The 12,462-nt window shown below is 41.5% G+C and overlaps 1 protein-coding gene across 2 annotated transcripts; it reads right to left on the bottom strand.

The window, feature by feature from the left end:
* Positions 1-3,409: 3,409 nt before the first annotated feature.
* On the bottom strand, positions 3,410-8,876 carry LOC309694455 (crystallin J1A-like). Of its 2 annotated transcripts, none has more exons than XM_082514556.1 (10): positions 8,751-8,876; positions 8,065-8,131; positions 7,199-7,375; positions 6,697-6,795; positions 6,531-6,623; positions 6,294-6,450; positions 4,634-4,749; positions 4,337-4,414; positions 4,049-4,188; positions 3,410-3,965 (listed from the first exon to the last, which is right to left on the bottom strand). In XM_082514556.1, exons 2-10 carry the CDS (start codon positions 8,129-8,131, stop codon positions 3,864-3,866), a joined length of 1,029 nt encoding a protein of 342 aa, XP_082370682.1. In that variant the 5' UTR covers positions 8,751-8,876; the 3' UTR covers positions 3,410-3,863. The 2 variants fall into 2 exon arrangements, with proteins under 2 accessions (XP_082370682.1, XP_082370681.1); XM_082514555.1 differs by having other exon boundaries at positions 8,718-8,875.
* Positions 8,877-12,462: the final 3,586 nt, after the last annotated feature.

Consider the following 12,462-nt stretch of genomic DNA (forward strand, 5'->3'; position numbering starts at 1 on the left):
GAAAATTACAGTTTAATTTTCGTGGGTCACATACACATGTGGCCGCACATGTATGAATAACGCATGTATGATAACAGTGCCAAACAGCAAAGTTGAAACAACACCACTTCCATATATATATATATATATATATATATATATATATATATATATATATATATATATAATATAAATATAAATATATATATATATATATATATGACACCCGGAATGGCTAACTGAAGGCCGGACGGTCCTGATCCCCAAGGACCCCAAGAAGGGACCGGTCCCCTCCAACTACCGACCAATAACCTGCCTCAGTACTACATGGAAGCTCCTGTCAGGCATCATATCGGCTAAGATGAACAGGCACATGGGTCAATACATGAGCGGGACACAGAAAGGAATTGGCAAGAATACCAGAGGTGCAAAACACCAGCTACTGGTAGACAGAACAATCAGCCGAGACTGCAAGACCAGACTGACCAACCTGTGCACTGCCTGGATTGATTACAAGAAGGCCTATGACTCAATGCCCCACAGCTGGATACTGGAATGCCTAGAATTGTACAAGATCAATGGGACCCTAAGAGCCTTCATCAGGAACTCAATGGGGATGTGGCGTACAACACTAGAGGCCAACTCCAAGCCCATAGCACAAGTTACCATCAAGTGCGGGATCTACCAAGGAGATGCTCTGTCCCCACTGCTGTTCTGCATAGGCCTGAACCCCCTCAGTGAGATCATTAACAAGACTGGCTACGGATACCGACTACGGAACGGAGCAGTTGTCAGCCACCTCCTGTACATGGATGACATCAAGCTGTATGCCAAGAGTGAACGAGACATCGATTCACTGATCCACACTACCAGGCTATACAGCAATGACATTGGAATGTCGTTCGGACTGGAGAAGTGTAGTCGGATGGTAACAAAGAGAGGGAAGGTAGTCAGAACTGAGGGGATTGAACTACCAGAAGGCAACATTGCAGACATAGAGGACAGTTACAAGTACCTGGGGATCCCGCAGGCAAATGGGAACCATGAAGAGGCCGCTAGAAAGGCTGCAACCACCAAGTACCTGCAGAGGGTCAGGCAAGTCCTGAGGAGTCAGCTGAATGGTAAGAACAAGATCCGGGCCATCAACACATACGCCCTGCCCGTGATCAGGTACCCTGCTGGGGTAATAGGCTGGCCAAAGGAGGAGATAGAAGCCACTGACATAAAGACAAGAAAGCTCCTGACCATGCATGGAGGGTTTCACCCCAAGTCCAGCACTCTGAGGCTGTACGCTAAGCGGAAGGAAGGGGGCCGGGGACTGGTGAGTGTCAGCACCACAGTCCAGGATGAGACAAGGAACATCCAAGAATACATTGGGAAGATGGCCCCAACTGACCGAGTGCTCAGTGAATACCTCAGGCAGCAGAAACCCAAGAAAGAGGAGGGAGACGAGGAACCATCATGGAAGGACAGGCCCCTGCACGGTATGTACCACCGGCAGATAGAGGAGGTGGCTGATATCCAGAAATCCTACCAGTGGCTGGACAAAGCTGGACTGAAAGACAGCACAGAGGCACTAATCATGGCAGCACAAGAACAAGCTCTGAGTACAAGATCCATAGAGGCTGGGGTCTATCACACCAGGCAAGACCCCAGGTGCAGGCTGTGTAAAGATGCCCCAGAGACAATCCAGCACATAACAGCAGGGTGCAAGATGCTAGCAGGCAAGGCATACATGGAACGCTATAACCAAGTGGCCGGCATAGTGTACAGGAACATCTGTGCCGAGTATAACCTAGAAGTCCCGAGGTCAAAATGGGAGATGCCCCCAAGGGTGGTGGAGAATGACCGAGCTAAGATCCTGTGGGACTTCCAGATACAGACGGACAAAATGGTGGTGGCTAACCAACCGGACATAGTGGTGGTAGACAAACAGAAGAAGACGGCCGTAGTGATCGATGTAGCGGTTCCGAATGACAGCAATATCAGGAAGAAGGAACACGAGAAGCTGGAGAAATACCAAGGGCTCAGAGAAGAGCTCGAGAGGATGTGGAGGGTGAAGGTAACGGTGGTCCCCGTGGTAATCGGAGCACTAGGTGCGGTGACTCCCAAGCTAGGCGAGTGGCTCCAGCAGATCCCGGGAATAACATCGGAGATCTCTGTCCAGAAGAGCGCAGTCCTGGGAACAGCTAAGATACTGCGCAGGACCCTCAAGCTCCCAGGCCTCTGGTAGAGGACCCGAGCTTGAAGGATAAACCGCCCGCAGGGGCGTGCTGGGTGTTTTTTTATATATATACTGATTTCACTCAGGCCTGTCCACGGTGCTCACCGCTTCTCGCCCTAAGGTAGCAGAGTTCCGTTGATGGAACCAGATGTGCAGCCTACCAGTTCCAGATGCAGTAATGCACCCTCATAGACCTGATTGGAAAATCAGGTTTGTGAACTGAGTACTGATGTTTTCTTTTCCAAAAAGAACTTCGAAATCTCGATTAGTCTGACCACAAAAGAGTTTTTTTTTTTCACTATGTCTCACTCAATTTCAAAAGAGCTGTGGCCGCAAGAAGATGATCGCATTTTCACCTGAGTTTGTGGATGGCAGTGATTTCCATGACAGAATCATGCCTGTTTTTAATGCAGTGCCACTGGCTCAGAGTGCAGTCCCACAATTCTGTTTCTTGATATTATGTGTTGTAGATGATTCAAAGCCATTGGGATGAAAATTATTATGAAACTGTTTCACAATTTATAGTTTTTTTTTTTTTACATAGTGGTGAACCTCTGCCCACCTTTACTTGAGAAGCTTTGCCCCTCTAAGATGCTCTTTTTATTTCCAGTCCTGTTAATGACCTGTTCCCAGCTAACTTAATTAGTTCCAAAATGTTCCTCTACCCGTTTCTTTTCAGTGCCACCTACTTTTCCAGTCTTTTGTTGTCCTCATGCCTACCCTTTTTTGAGACATGCTGCTGTCATCAAATTTAAAACCTTATTTTTGTCTTATAATGGCACATCCTCTCAGTTTAAACATTTCATATGTTCTCTGTGTTCTGTGAATAAAATGTGGGTTTATGCAGTTTTCAAATCAGTGCATTCTGTGTTTAATTACATTTCACACAGCGTCCTGTTTTATTAACTAATTTGGTGTGGTTATAGATTTTAAAAGAGATTACAAAATATTCATCTGGTGTAAATGAAATCCACACTCGAGCTGCTGAAATTTTTTAAATTACATAAAAGAAAAATGTGACCTCCATGTGGAACATGGAATCTCAGTACACTCATACAATCAGCTCCTGTTAATGTTTTATTAATTTTATGATACTGGCACTGGAAGGCTAAGTACAGCAGTTTATTTCAGCTTCAAAGGAAATTTTCATTCAATACTAAAAGGAAAGACAGATGTGTGAGTTATAAAAGCACACTGTAAAATAAATAAAGGAAGGTATTATTTGTCTTTTTATTGATGGCCTTTGCATCTCTGATGTGCCTGCTGAAGTTTATGGGCTCTTCATACAACTTGTGGCTTTACATAAATGCAGTATTGGATATTGGAAAAACATCATTTGCAAAAACTGTGGTGCATGGACTCTTTTTCTCTAAACTCCTATATTTTGTGTTGGACCACAAATCGCACTGTCAATATGAATAATGCTTAAATGACACGTATGTAGTCCAGAAATAGTAATTTAAATAGTAATTCATTTTTAAAATAATGATGATCTTTACCATATCTTCTCACAGAACATGTGAACAACCTGTTTTACTTTAACAGAAACAAAAACATCTGGCTCCTGCCATCCAGACATTTAAACAGGAACCATCATTCGCTGTTCTGTCAAAGCTCGACAGTTTGTCACACCGTTCTCTCTAAGCCTTCTTAAAAGGCATTACGCCGACAGGTGTTTGGTTATCTTCTTGGTATGCTCCAACACCAAGTCGTATTGCAGGGTCTTGGACTTCCAGGACTCCGGGATTCCCTCAAGTCCGACCTAGAAAAATGAGAACAGAACATTTCATAAATCAAACTTAAAATATGTGCATGTGAATATATTAGATTAGCAGACAGCCCCACCTGAGCCCCAAGACAGGCTCCTATGAAGGATCCTCTGCTGCAGGTGCATCCCCCGCAGCTCATGGTGTCTCTGACAGCCGTCTCATAGCGAGTGGCTGTCAGGACTCCGTGCAGCGCGGCTTGGAACGCACCGGGCAAACCTGAAACATCAGAGGCAGATGTGAATGGCATGAAGGCATTTTTCCTGGTTTGTCTCACAGCTATCCAAATTACACATACCGCTTTTTTACCACGTTACTGTTAAGGACTACACTAATGGCAGAGGTTGAAGGAGCTTATCAAAGATACCTCATGCATTTGTGAAGACAGAGGGGATCAGCTCTTGCAGAGTTTTGGATAAATTCTCCTTCACCTGGTGGATGTGTCCTGAAATCAGGCAGAGAGGGTGCAGTAGTGAGTCACACATAAGATGAGATGTTAACTAAAATACTAAACATAACTCTCTGCATATCTCTTTATCCTATCATCATTATGTCACATTGGAACTGAACCTTCAGAGAATAAGGTAAAATAAACTCTTTGATCACATGAGTCGGTCTCATGACTTTAACACAGGGAAGGAAATATGCTGCTGGCCTCACGTACCGATGACTGCTTTGTCTAAATCTTGAGGCTGCTTTCTGTTTGGGTCATTCAGCTGATTGAGCACCGCGTCCAAGGCTTTTGGATCTGGACCATTCAGGATGAAATGTTCCAGAAACCTGGGAAAAGAAGTCAGTGTGGAGCATTTCCGTTTTATGTTTTTCTTTATACATCTTTGTAGAACAGTATTAAATACACTCAACAAAAATATAAACGCAACACCTTTGTTACTGCTCCCATTCCCCATGGGATGGACGTAGAGACCTAAAATTCATTCCAGATACACAATATAACCATCCCTCCCAAACAGTGGTCACAAATCAGTCCAAATGTGTGGTAGTGGGCACATCTGCTATATTGAGATAATCCATCCCACCTCACAGGTGTGCCACATCAGGATGCTGATCTGACATCATGAGTAGTGCACAGGTGTACCTCAGACTGCCCACAACAAAAGGCCACCCTGGAATGTGCAGTTTTTTGCGCTATTGGGGGTCTGGGGACCCAGAACCGGTCAGTATCTGGTGTGACCACCATTTGCCTCATGCAGTGCAACACATCGTCGCATGGAGTCTATCAGATTGTCAATTGTGGCCTGTGGAATGTTGGTCCACTCCACTTCAATGGCTGTGCGAGGTTGTTGGATATTCGTGGGAACTGGTACACGCTGTCGTATACGCCGGTCAAGCACATCCCGAACATGCTCAATGGGTGACATGTCCGGTGAGTATGCTGGCCATGCAAGAACTGGGACATTCTCAGCTGCCATCTGCCCTGAACAATGTGAACCATGATTCATCCGTGAAGCGCACACCTCTCCAACGTGCCAGACGCCATCGAATGTGAGCATTTGCCCACACAAGTCTGTTACGGCGACGAGCTGGAGTCAGGTCAAGACCCCGATGAGGACGACGGGCATGCAGTTGAGCGTCCCTGAGACGGTTTCTGACAGTTTGTGCAGAAATTGTTTGGTTGTGCAAACCAGATCTGGTTGACATTCCTGCTGTCAGCATGCCAATTGCACGCTCCCTTATTGCTTGTGGCATCTGTGGCATTTTGCTGTGAGACAAAACTGCACATTCCAGGGTGGCCTTTTGTTGTGGGCAGTCTGAGGTACACCTGTGCACTACTCATGCTGTCAGATCAGCATCCTGATGTGGCACACCTGTGAGGTGGGATGGATTATCTCAATATAGCAGATGTGCCCACTACCACACATTTGGATTGATTTGTGACCACTGTTTGGGAGGGATGGTTATATTGTGTATCTGGAATGAATTTTAGGTCTCTACGTCCATCCCATGGGGAATGGGAGCAGTAACAAAGGTGTTGCGTTTATATTTTTGTTGAGTGTATGTGTTCTGATTTTGCCTCACTACAGAGAAAGGTGTAATCAACCATGCAGCCAAACTGGAATGATCTTTAGAGACACTCAGCTTTCATGTGGCTGATCAGTTTATTAAAATGTGAAATGTGTTCTCTTCTCTATTTTTATACTCTCTGCTCCAAATACTTCTTATTATGCCCAATTTTAATTACCAGATCTAATAGTCTATTGTGGTTTCCAGGTTAAAAACTAAGTTTTATTATTAACCCTTAAATAGCCAATTCTAATCCAACATGTGTAAATAAGTGAAACTGGTGTGCTGGAAGATGTCCTGACCTCGCTGCTGCTAGAGTCTCTGCCACACATTCATCATTGTTCTGGGTGACACGGATGGCCTGTTCCACCTTCTCCAGCATATCGGGCTGTCCTGCATAAAAAGCCACTATAGGAGCCAGTTTGGCTATTCCATCAATCTGACAGTCGTTCTCACAACCTGAAGGAAACCAGCACATATTTAGGTTAGAGATGTTTGTCTTCATAACGTCAAACTGTGAATAATTTCAGAAGCTTTACCCGTCTCCTCTTTGCCTGCATCCACATTCTTCAGGAAGCTCTTTAAACTTGCATGTCTCCACGGCCCATCGATGGGCAGCTGAGGTCTTGGCCCTGCAGAAGTCCAAATTGCATATTTTGTCAAAAAGGTAACGGACCTCAGGGATATCTCCAAGATTTCTCTTACCTCCCCTCTCTCTGTAAGGATCATTGACGGGCGTGTCATACTCTGATCCTGGCCCAAAAACTTTCAGTGTGCGCTGCTTCAGGTCATCAATGTTTAGACCTGGTCAGAGAGATCAGGCATCTTAGACAGTGTGTGAAAATTCCCTACACACTGCACGAACCGAGTCCCTGCATGTAGATTATGTGGCTCTAGAGTAATGCGTAATATTTCTTTGAGGACAGCCCACTTTCTTCTATTTTCCTTATATCACTTGTACAGATATGAGGCAATTTCATGTGTCCAGTTCTAGTTAATCCCTTTATGTTGGACCAAGTGCTACTTCTGGTAGAATTTAAAGCAAATCCATCCATAACTTTATCAATAATTCTACTGACAAACAGAAAAAACAAACTGAATCAACTGCATAACTTCGCTTGCTGTAGATAGTAGTAATCTGAAACCTACTATGACCTATAGAAATGTAAGTTTAGTTTAATTTTAGGGATAAAGTCAGCAGCACTACCTCCACATTCAGACAGGGACTCCAGCAGGACATATGCCTGGTCTCCATAGCAACTCTGCTTGCCAGTCTCCCTCCTGTAAAAAGGGTTAGCGGACTCAGGGTGGAATTCTGGGTTTGGATTCAGAGCCAGGATCCCCTTTAACTTCTGGAGGTCGTACACCCAGTGGAGAGGCTGTGCTGCAAGAGACAAGATAATTACACTCTGAACCTTGACATTACTCAAAACCTAAGGAGATGTGTTAAAAATAAGGACGGACTGAAAATCCACTTCTACTCGTACAACCTGAAGATCTGAGTACTCAACTCAAACCAGGAAGCTCTCAGCTCAGCTGAAAGATACCTGCTAACCTTATGGCAGCTCAAAAGTTATAGTCTTGACAGATTTGACAGGCGACAGAGTTTATCAGTCTCTCACATTGTTGTGGAAGAAATCTGGCCCACTCTTCTTTACAAAATTGATTTAGTTCATTGATGTCTGTTTTCATTTATGCACAGTTCTCTTAAGGTCCCATAATCGAATTGCAATCAGGGTGAGGTCTGGACTTTGACAGGCCCATCGCAACACGTGGATTCTTTTATTTTTCCAGCGATTTTTTTTTTTTTTTTAAAGAGATTTGCTGCTGTCCTTGGATCATTGTCTTGTTGCATGATCCAATTTTGAGGTGCCTGAGGTGCTCACACTTGTGATGATCAATTAATCAGGTGCACCACTAAACTAACCCTGCCATGGAAGTAGTATGGTGATATTGAGTGTTTCACAGAACAGCATTTTAGTCCCCTATAAAAACTGTCTTTCCAGTTATTAAACACAAGCATGATTACTTTCATAGATCATCAATGTAAAACAAGTGTGACACTATTAATACCTGCAGCATCTGCCACTGCTGATCCCATGATGGCTCCTATTGCCCTGTTTGCCAGAGCTGAAGCCATCTGCAAAAATGTACAAAGAATTAAATACATTTTAAAAAAAAAGAAATTTTAAATGAAATAAACAGTTAATTTCATTATTTTGGCAGAGTGGACTGTTTAAATTTTCTTAAAATTAACATTTTCTGTTTCCCGCTTTAGTAATGTGGCTAAAAATTATTTTCTATTGCTCACTATTTTATAATGACAAACCATTAATCCGGTATTCAAAAGCTTAAGCTTTGAGCAAACATAAGAGAGTTAGTGACAGTGACAGGGCATTTCTCTTATTATATTTCCCAGCAGTCGGTTTTCTACTGTAACAAAACTCTCCAGCTGATAAGCGGTCATATCGATTTCATCTGCGCTCGACTACCTTTCCTAATCACCTGACAAATCGAGCACAGCTTGGCGGAGCTTTCACCAACTTGTAGCCTGCTAAATGATTAGAAGCTTGGTAGCTACTCACAGAAATATAGCACTTGCTGTTTGTACTCGTTCAAGCTACAGCTAGCAACCACGACAGCAGAGTGCTAGCTAACATACTCTTAGCTAGCATAAACTAGCGAGTTGCTGAGGCATAAATAAAGTTCATAAAGAAAAGTCTGACCTTAGCCTGCGTTATATGTAGCCCACAGCGTACCGTAATTCGTTTAAAACCTTTTACACCAGCAGTACGAGCACCAGCACCACAACACACTTTGATTCTGAAACTTGTTACGAAAGCTTCGGCACCGCCCACAATGAAATGTCTCAATTACCCGGGCCCTCCTCCGGCGAGGAGAGGAACTGTGGTCCTGCATGAGGAAGTCAGAAGTAAAAAAGAAGAGTGTGAGGGTGATGAAAGACATGAATGATGACAGCAAGACAGTAGTGAGGTCTGTGGTAGCAGCTACTGGTAGAAGGTTTAGGCATGATGTGTCATTACATAAGGTGCCCTGAGCCCCTTCTTGTTTGCAGTGGTGATGGACAGATTCCTGGTCTGGCAGGAGTCTTGATAGTCTATGATGAGAAGAAGCATGAAGGTCAATAAAAACCAGACAGAATATGTGTATTTTGTGGTTTTAATGCTTAAAAAAAAACATTAATTCACCAGCTTATATAAATGAAGATGGATAACTGAAATTCATAATGACAATTCATAATGGTCTTTTTGCATTTAATGATAGTTTTTCAATGTGCTTTTCACTGTTAGCAGAGCCAATGTTGTGTCAAAAAGGGATTGCTGTCCAAAAAGTGATTTACAGTATTTAAAGGTATCAAGTATTAGTCTTGGAAGAACACAGCTCTTTACCATTAGGCTTCCTGCTGTTGTGTAATGAAAAATTCTGGGTGCAAGTGTAACCCAGGTTATGTTCCTAAGTATGAGTTTGTGATCATTTGGCAGGCATTGAACGCATCACAGTGCTGTGAGCATAGGAGCCTAATGGTGTGTTCTTCCAAGCTAGCTGACTTACTACTGGTGTAAAAGGTTTTAAACAAATTACAGTGCTATATATCTGTGTGTAGCTACCGAGCTTCTAATCATTTAGCATTATACAGTCATTGAGTTATACCCAGGCAAAAAATGTGTTCTCATTTGTGCCCAAGATGAATGTTCACTGCTGTTTAAGGGTATTGCAGGTTTTAAAACGCATTTAAATCGTTCTTATAGTACTTCTTGGGATGATACATGTAATGTTCAAAATCCACATCCACTGAACATGGATCCCAGTTGAAATTAATTTCAGAGTGCAATATGATTCAAAGAGAAACGAATCATCTGCTTTATATGAGCAAGTTCCAGTAAATGACACTTTCATTTATGTACCTATTTTGAAAGAGTTGATTTTCAAAAATGCAGAAGTTTCACAACACATGAATAAACCAGCTACTGTATGTGATGGCAGATGTTAGCGACATCAACCATTAGTCTCAAAATCCAATGGCGCACTGCAAATTTAAGTTAACTGTCAACACAGGTGCACTGCACTGTGAGCTATTCCAAACTGCTACAAACCTTCCAGGGCACAAGAAAGATTGAGGGGACTGGCAGTAATTAGTATTAACAACAAAGTTGGCCATCACATTTCTTGTAATGATGTAATAAATGATTTTGCCTCTAGAGCAAGGGAAAGCTCTAAGCTGGGAAACAAAGGTGTTAAGATGGAGTGTTGAGGAAAAACAAAAAAGTCAAATGTTTGGAGTCCAATCATTCATTTTGAAATGTAGTTCTTCCTATTTTTAGCCAAGTGTTTACACATTTTTACAGTTTTCAGAACAAATTATTCAACTTTGGATTTGATTTATAAATCCCTTGTTTCACCTACCTCTATTAATTTACAATATTTAAACATTTCTCTGATATTTTTTATTTTATTTAATACTTTGTTTTGTAGATTTTCATTTATTTTCACTTACAACATATTAACTAGGTAATGTTTTATTTAAGGAGTTTTTGTTGTATTTCTATTTTTTGTAGTACTTCATTGTTGCACATTACTCTTACAGTTTATTTAAAACTAGAAATAATAAAGCAGTTGAGGTGTTTCAGCCTGTGACATTCAGTATCTGTTGGTGCTTCAGCTGTTTGAATAAGTGTAAGTCAACGCCAGGCCACGCTTCCAGCTGGGTCTTTAAGTAGTGTGTAACACCATGAATGAGGAACAGTAAATGTCAATAACTGATCAAGAGTAAGTTTTTCTTAGTCTTTCAATGAAACACATGGACAGGCACCTAGGATTAAATCTTTTGATTCGTCATCCACAGCTCTCATCATGAATGACTTCTCCTGTGACACAGAGCGCTTCAACACTTTCATCACTTCTGACAACAAGAGATTTCTGTGTGTAAAACCAGGCAGTTATGCAATTGCTCAGAAATGATCTGTCCATAGACACCTGCCCACCTATGACCTGGTTTATTAATACTAAGCTAAAGAAGAAATGATCTCACTGTAGTTCTCACAGCTCAGGACAAGCAGACACCTGATGACTACTGAATGGAACTAAAACAAGAATTCATAATTATGTTTGTCTATGTTTGATAAAACTCTGCATATGCAGTCAGGAGACTGATGACCTGTGAAATGAGCTGTTAGAAATGTGCAGATATGTGTAAACATTATATGTAGCAAAACTTCTGACCTACAGGAAATGATGACATCGGATATGATGGCTGCTATAAAACAAAAAATCATTCATATGATAAAAATGAACAAGTTGTGTTTCCAACTTTAAAACATCTTAGTGTCTGCTGCACTTTAATTCAAGAGTAATCTCATTAAATGTATGAGAACATTTAATCACATGGCCCCATAACAGCTGGGATGGCTCCAACCTTGAAATGAACAAGCAGAAGGAAGTTGATGGATGGATAATCCAATGGGGAACATTAAAGACCCTCTCACCAGCTTTCATTTATTAAATTTGTATTTACTGAACGATTTCTGCTGTGTATTTGCATTGATACTCAGACAACAACTCACATGTCCTCTTTCTGTTTGTGGTGCATGATTCAGGCAAACACATATTACATATATAGATTGTTATGCTATGACACAGTTTCACATTTAATGCTCTATGATAATGATGAGGTCCAGTTTAATAGTACTGCTAGTGTCTAATGAAATGAATTGAACACATGTGATTTTGGGGTCCAGCAAAGTGAATATTTTTCACTGTGGATAAAATACATGGAAAGGTTTAATGAGTCATCAGCTACTTCACTACAAAGATGATGTGATTAAAGGTTCTCATACATTTAATGAGATTCATCTTGAATTAAAGTGCAGCAGACACTAAGATGTTTTAAAGTTGGAAACACAACTTGTTCATTTTTATCATATGGATGATTTTTTGTTTTATAGCAGCCATGATATCCGATGTCGTCATTTCCTGTAGGTCAGAAGTTTTGCTACATATAATGTTTACACATATCTGAACATTTCTAACAGCTCATTTCACAGGTCATCAGTCTCCTGACTGCATATGCAGAGTTTTATCATCATGTGTTCATGAGAGACAAACATAATTATGAATTCTGAACATTATGAAAACCGTTACTTCAGTTTGTTTCTGGTTTGTTGTAAGGAAAAGAATTCTGCCAGTGGAACAACTAAATTTACTTGCAAAGTTATAAAATTAGAGAATGATTCATCATAACCAAGAATTGAGTTCAAACCTCACTTGTCACCAGTTACTTGTGCAATCATGCCATAAACAAGTTGTTCATTCAATGACACTTTCATAGCACTGTTTTCTAATACCCAACATCATCAGCAAACGGAGTGAGTATTTTGTCAGCGCCATGTTTCTTTGTATTTTGGGAATGAAGCAAAGAAATGAGATGAATGTTCATCAACGAGGAATTCAGAC

Source organism: Aulonocara stuartgranti (assembly GCF_965226115.1).
Source record: "Aulonocara stuartgranti genome assembly, chromosome: 18".
In the NCBI taxonomy this organism is placed as follows: domain Eukaryota; kingdom Metazoa; phylum Chordata; class Actinopteri; order Cichliformes; family Cichlidae; genus Aulonocara; species Aulonocara stuartgranti.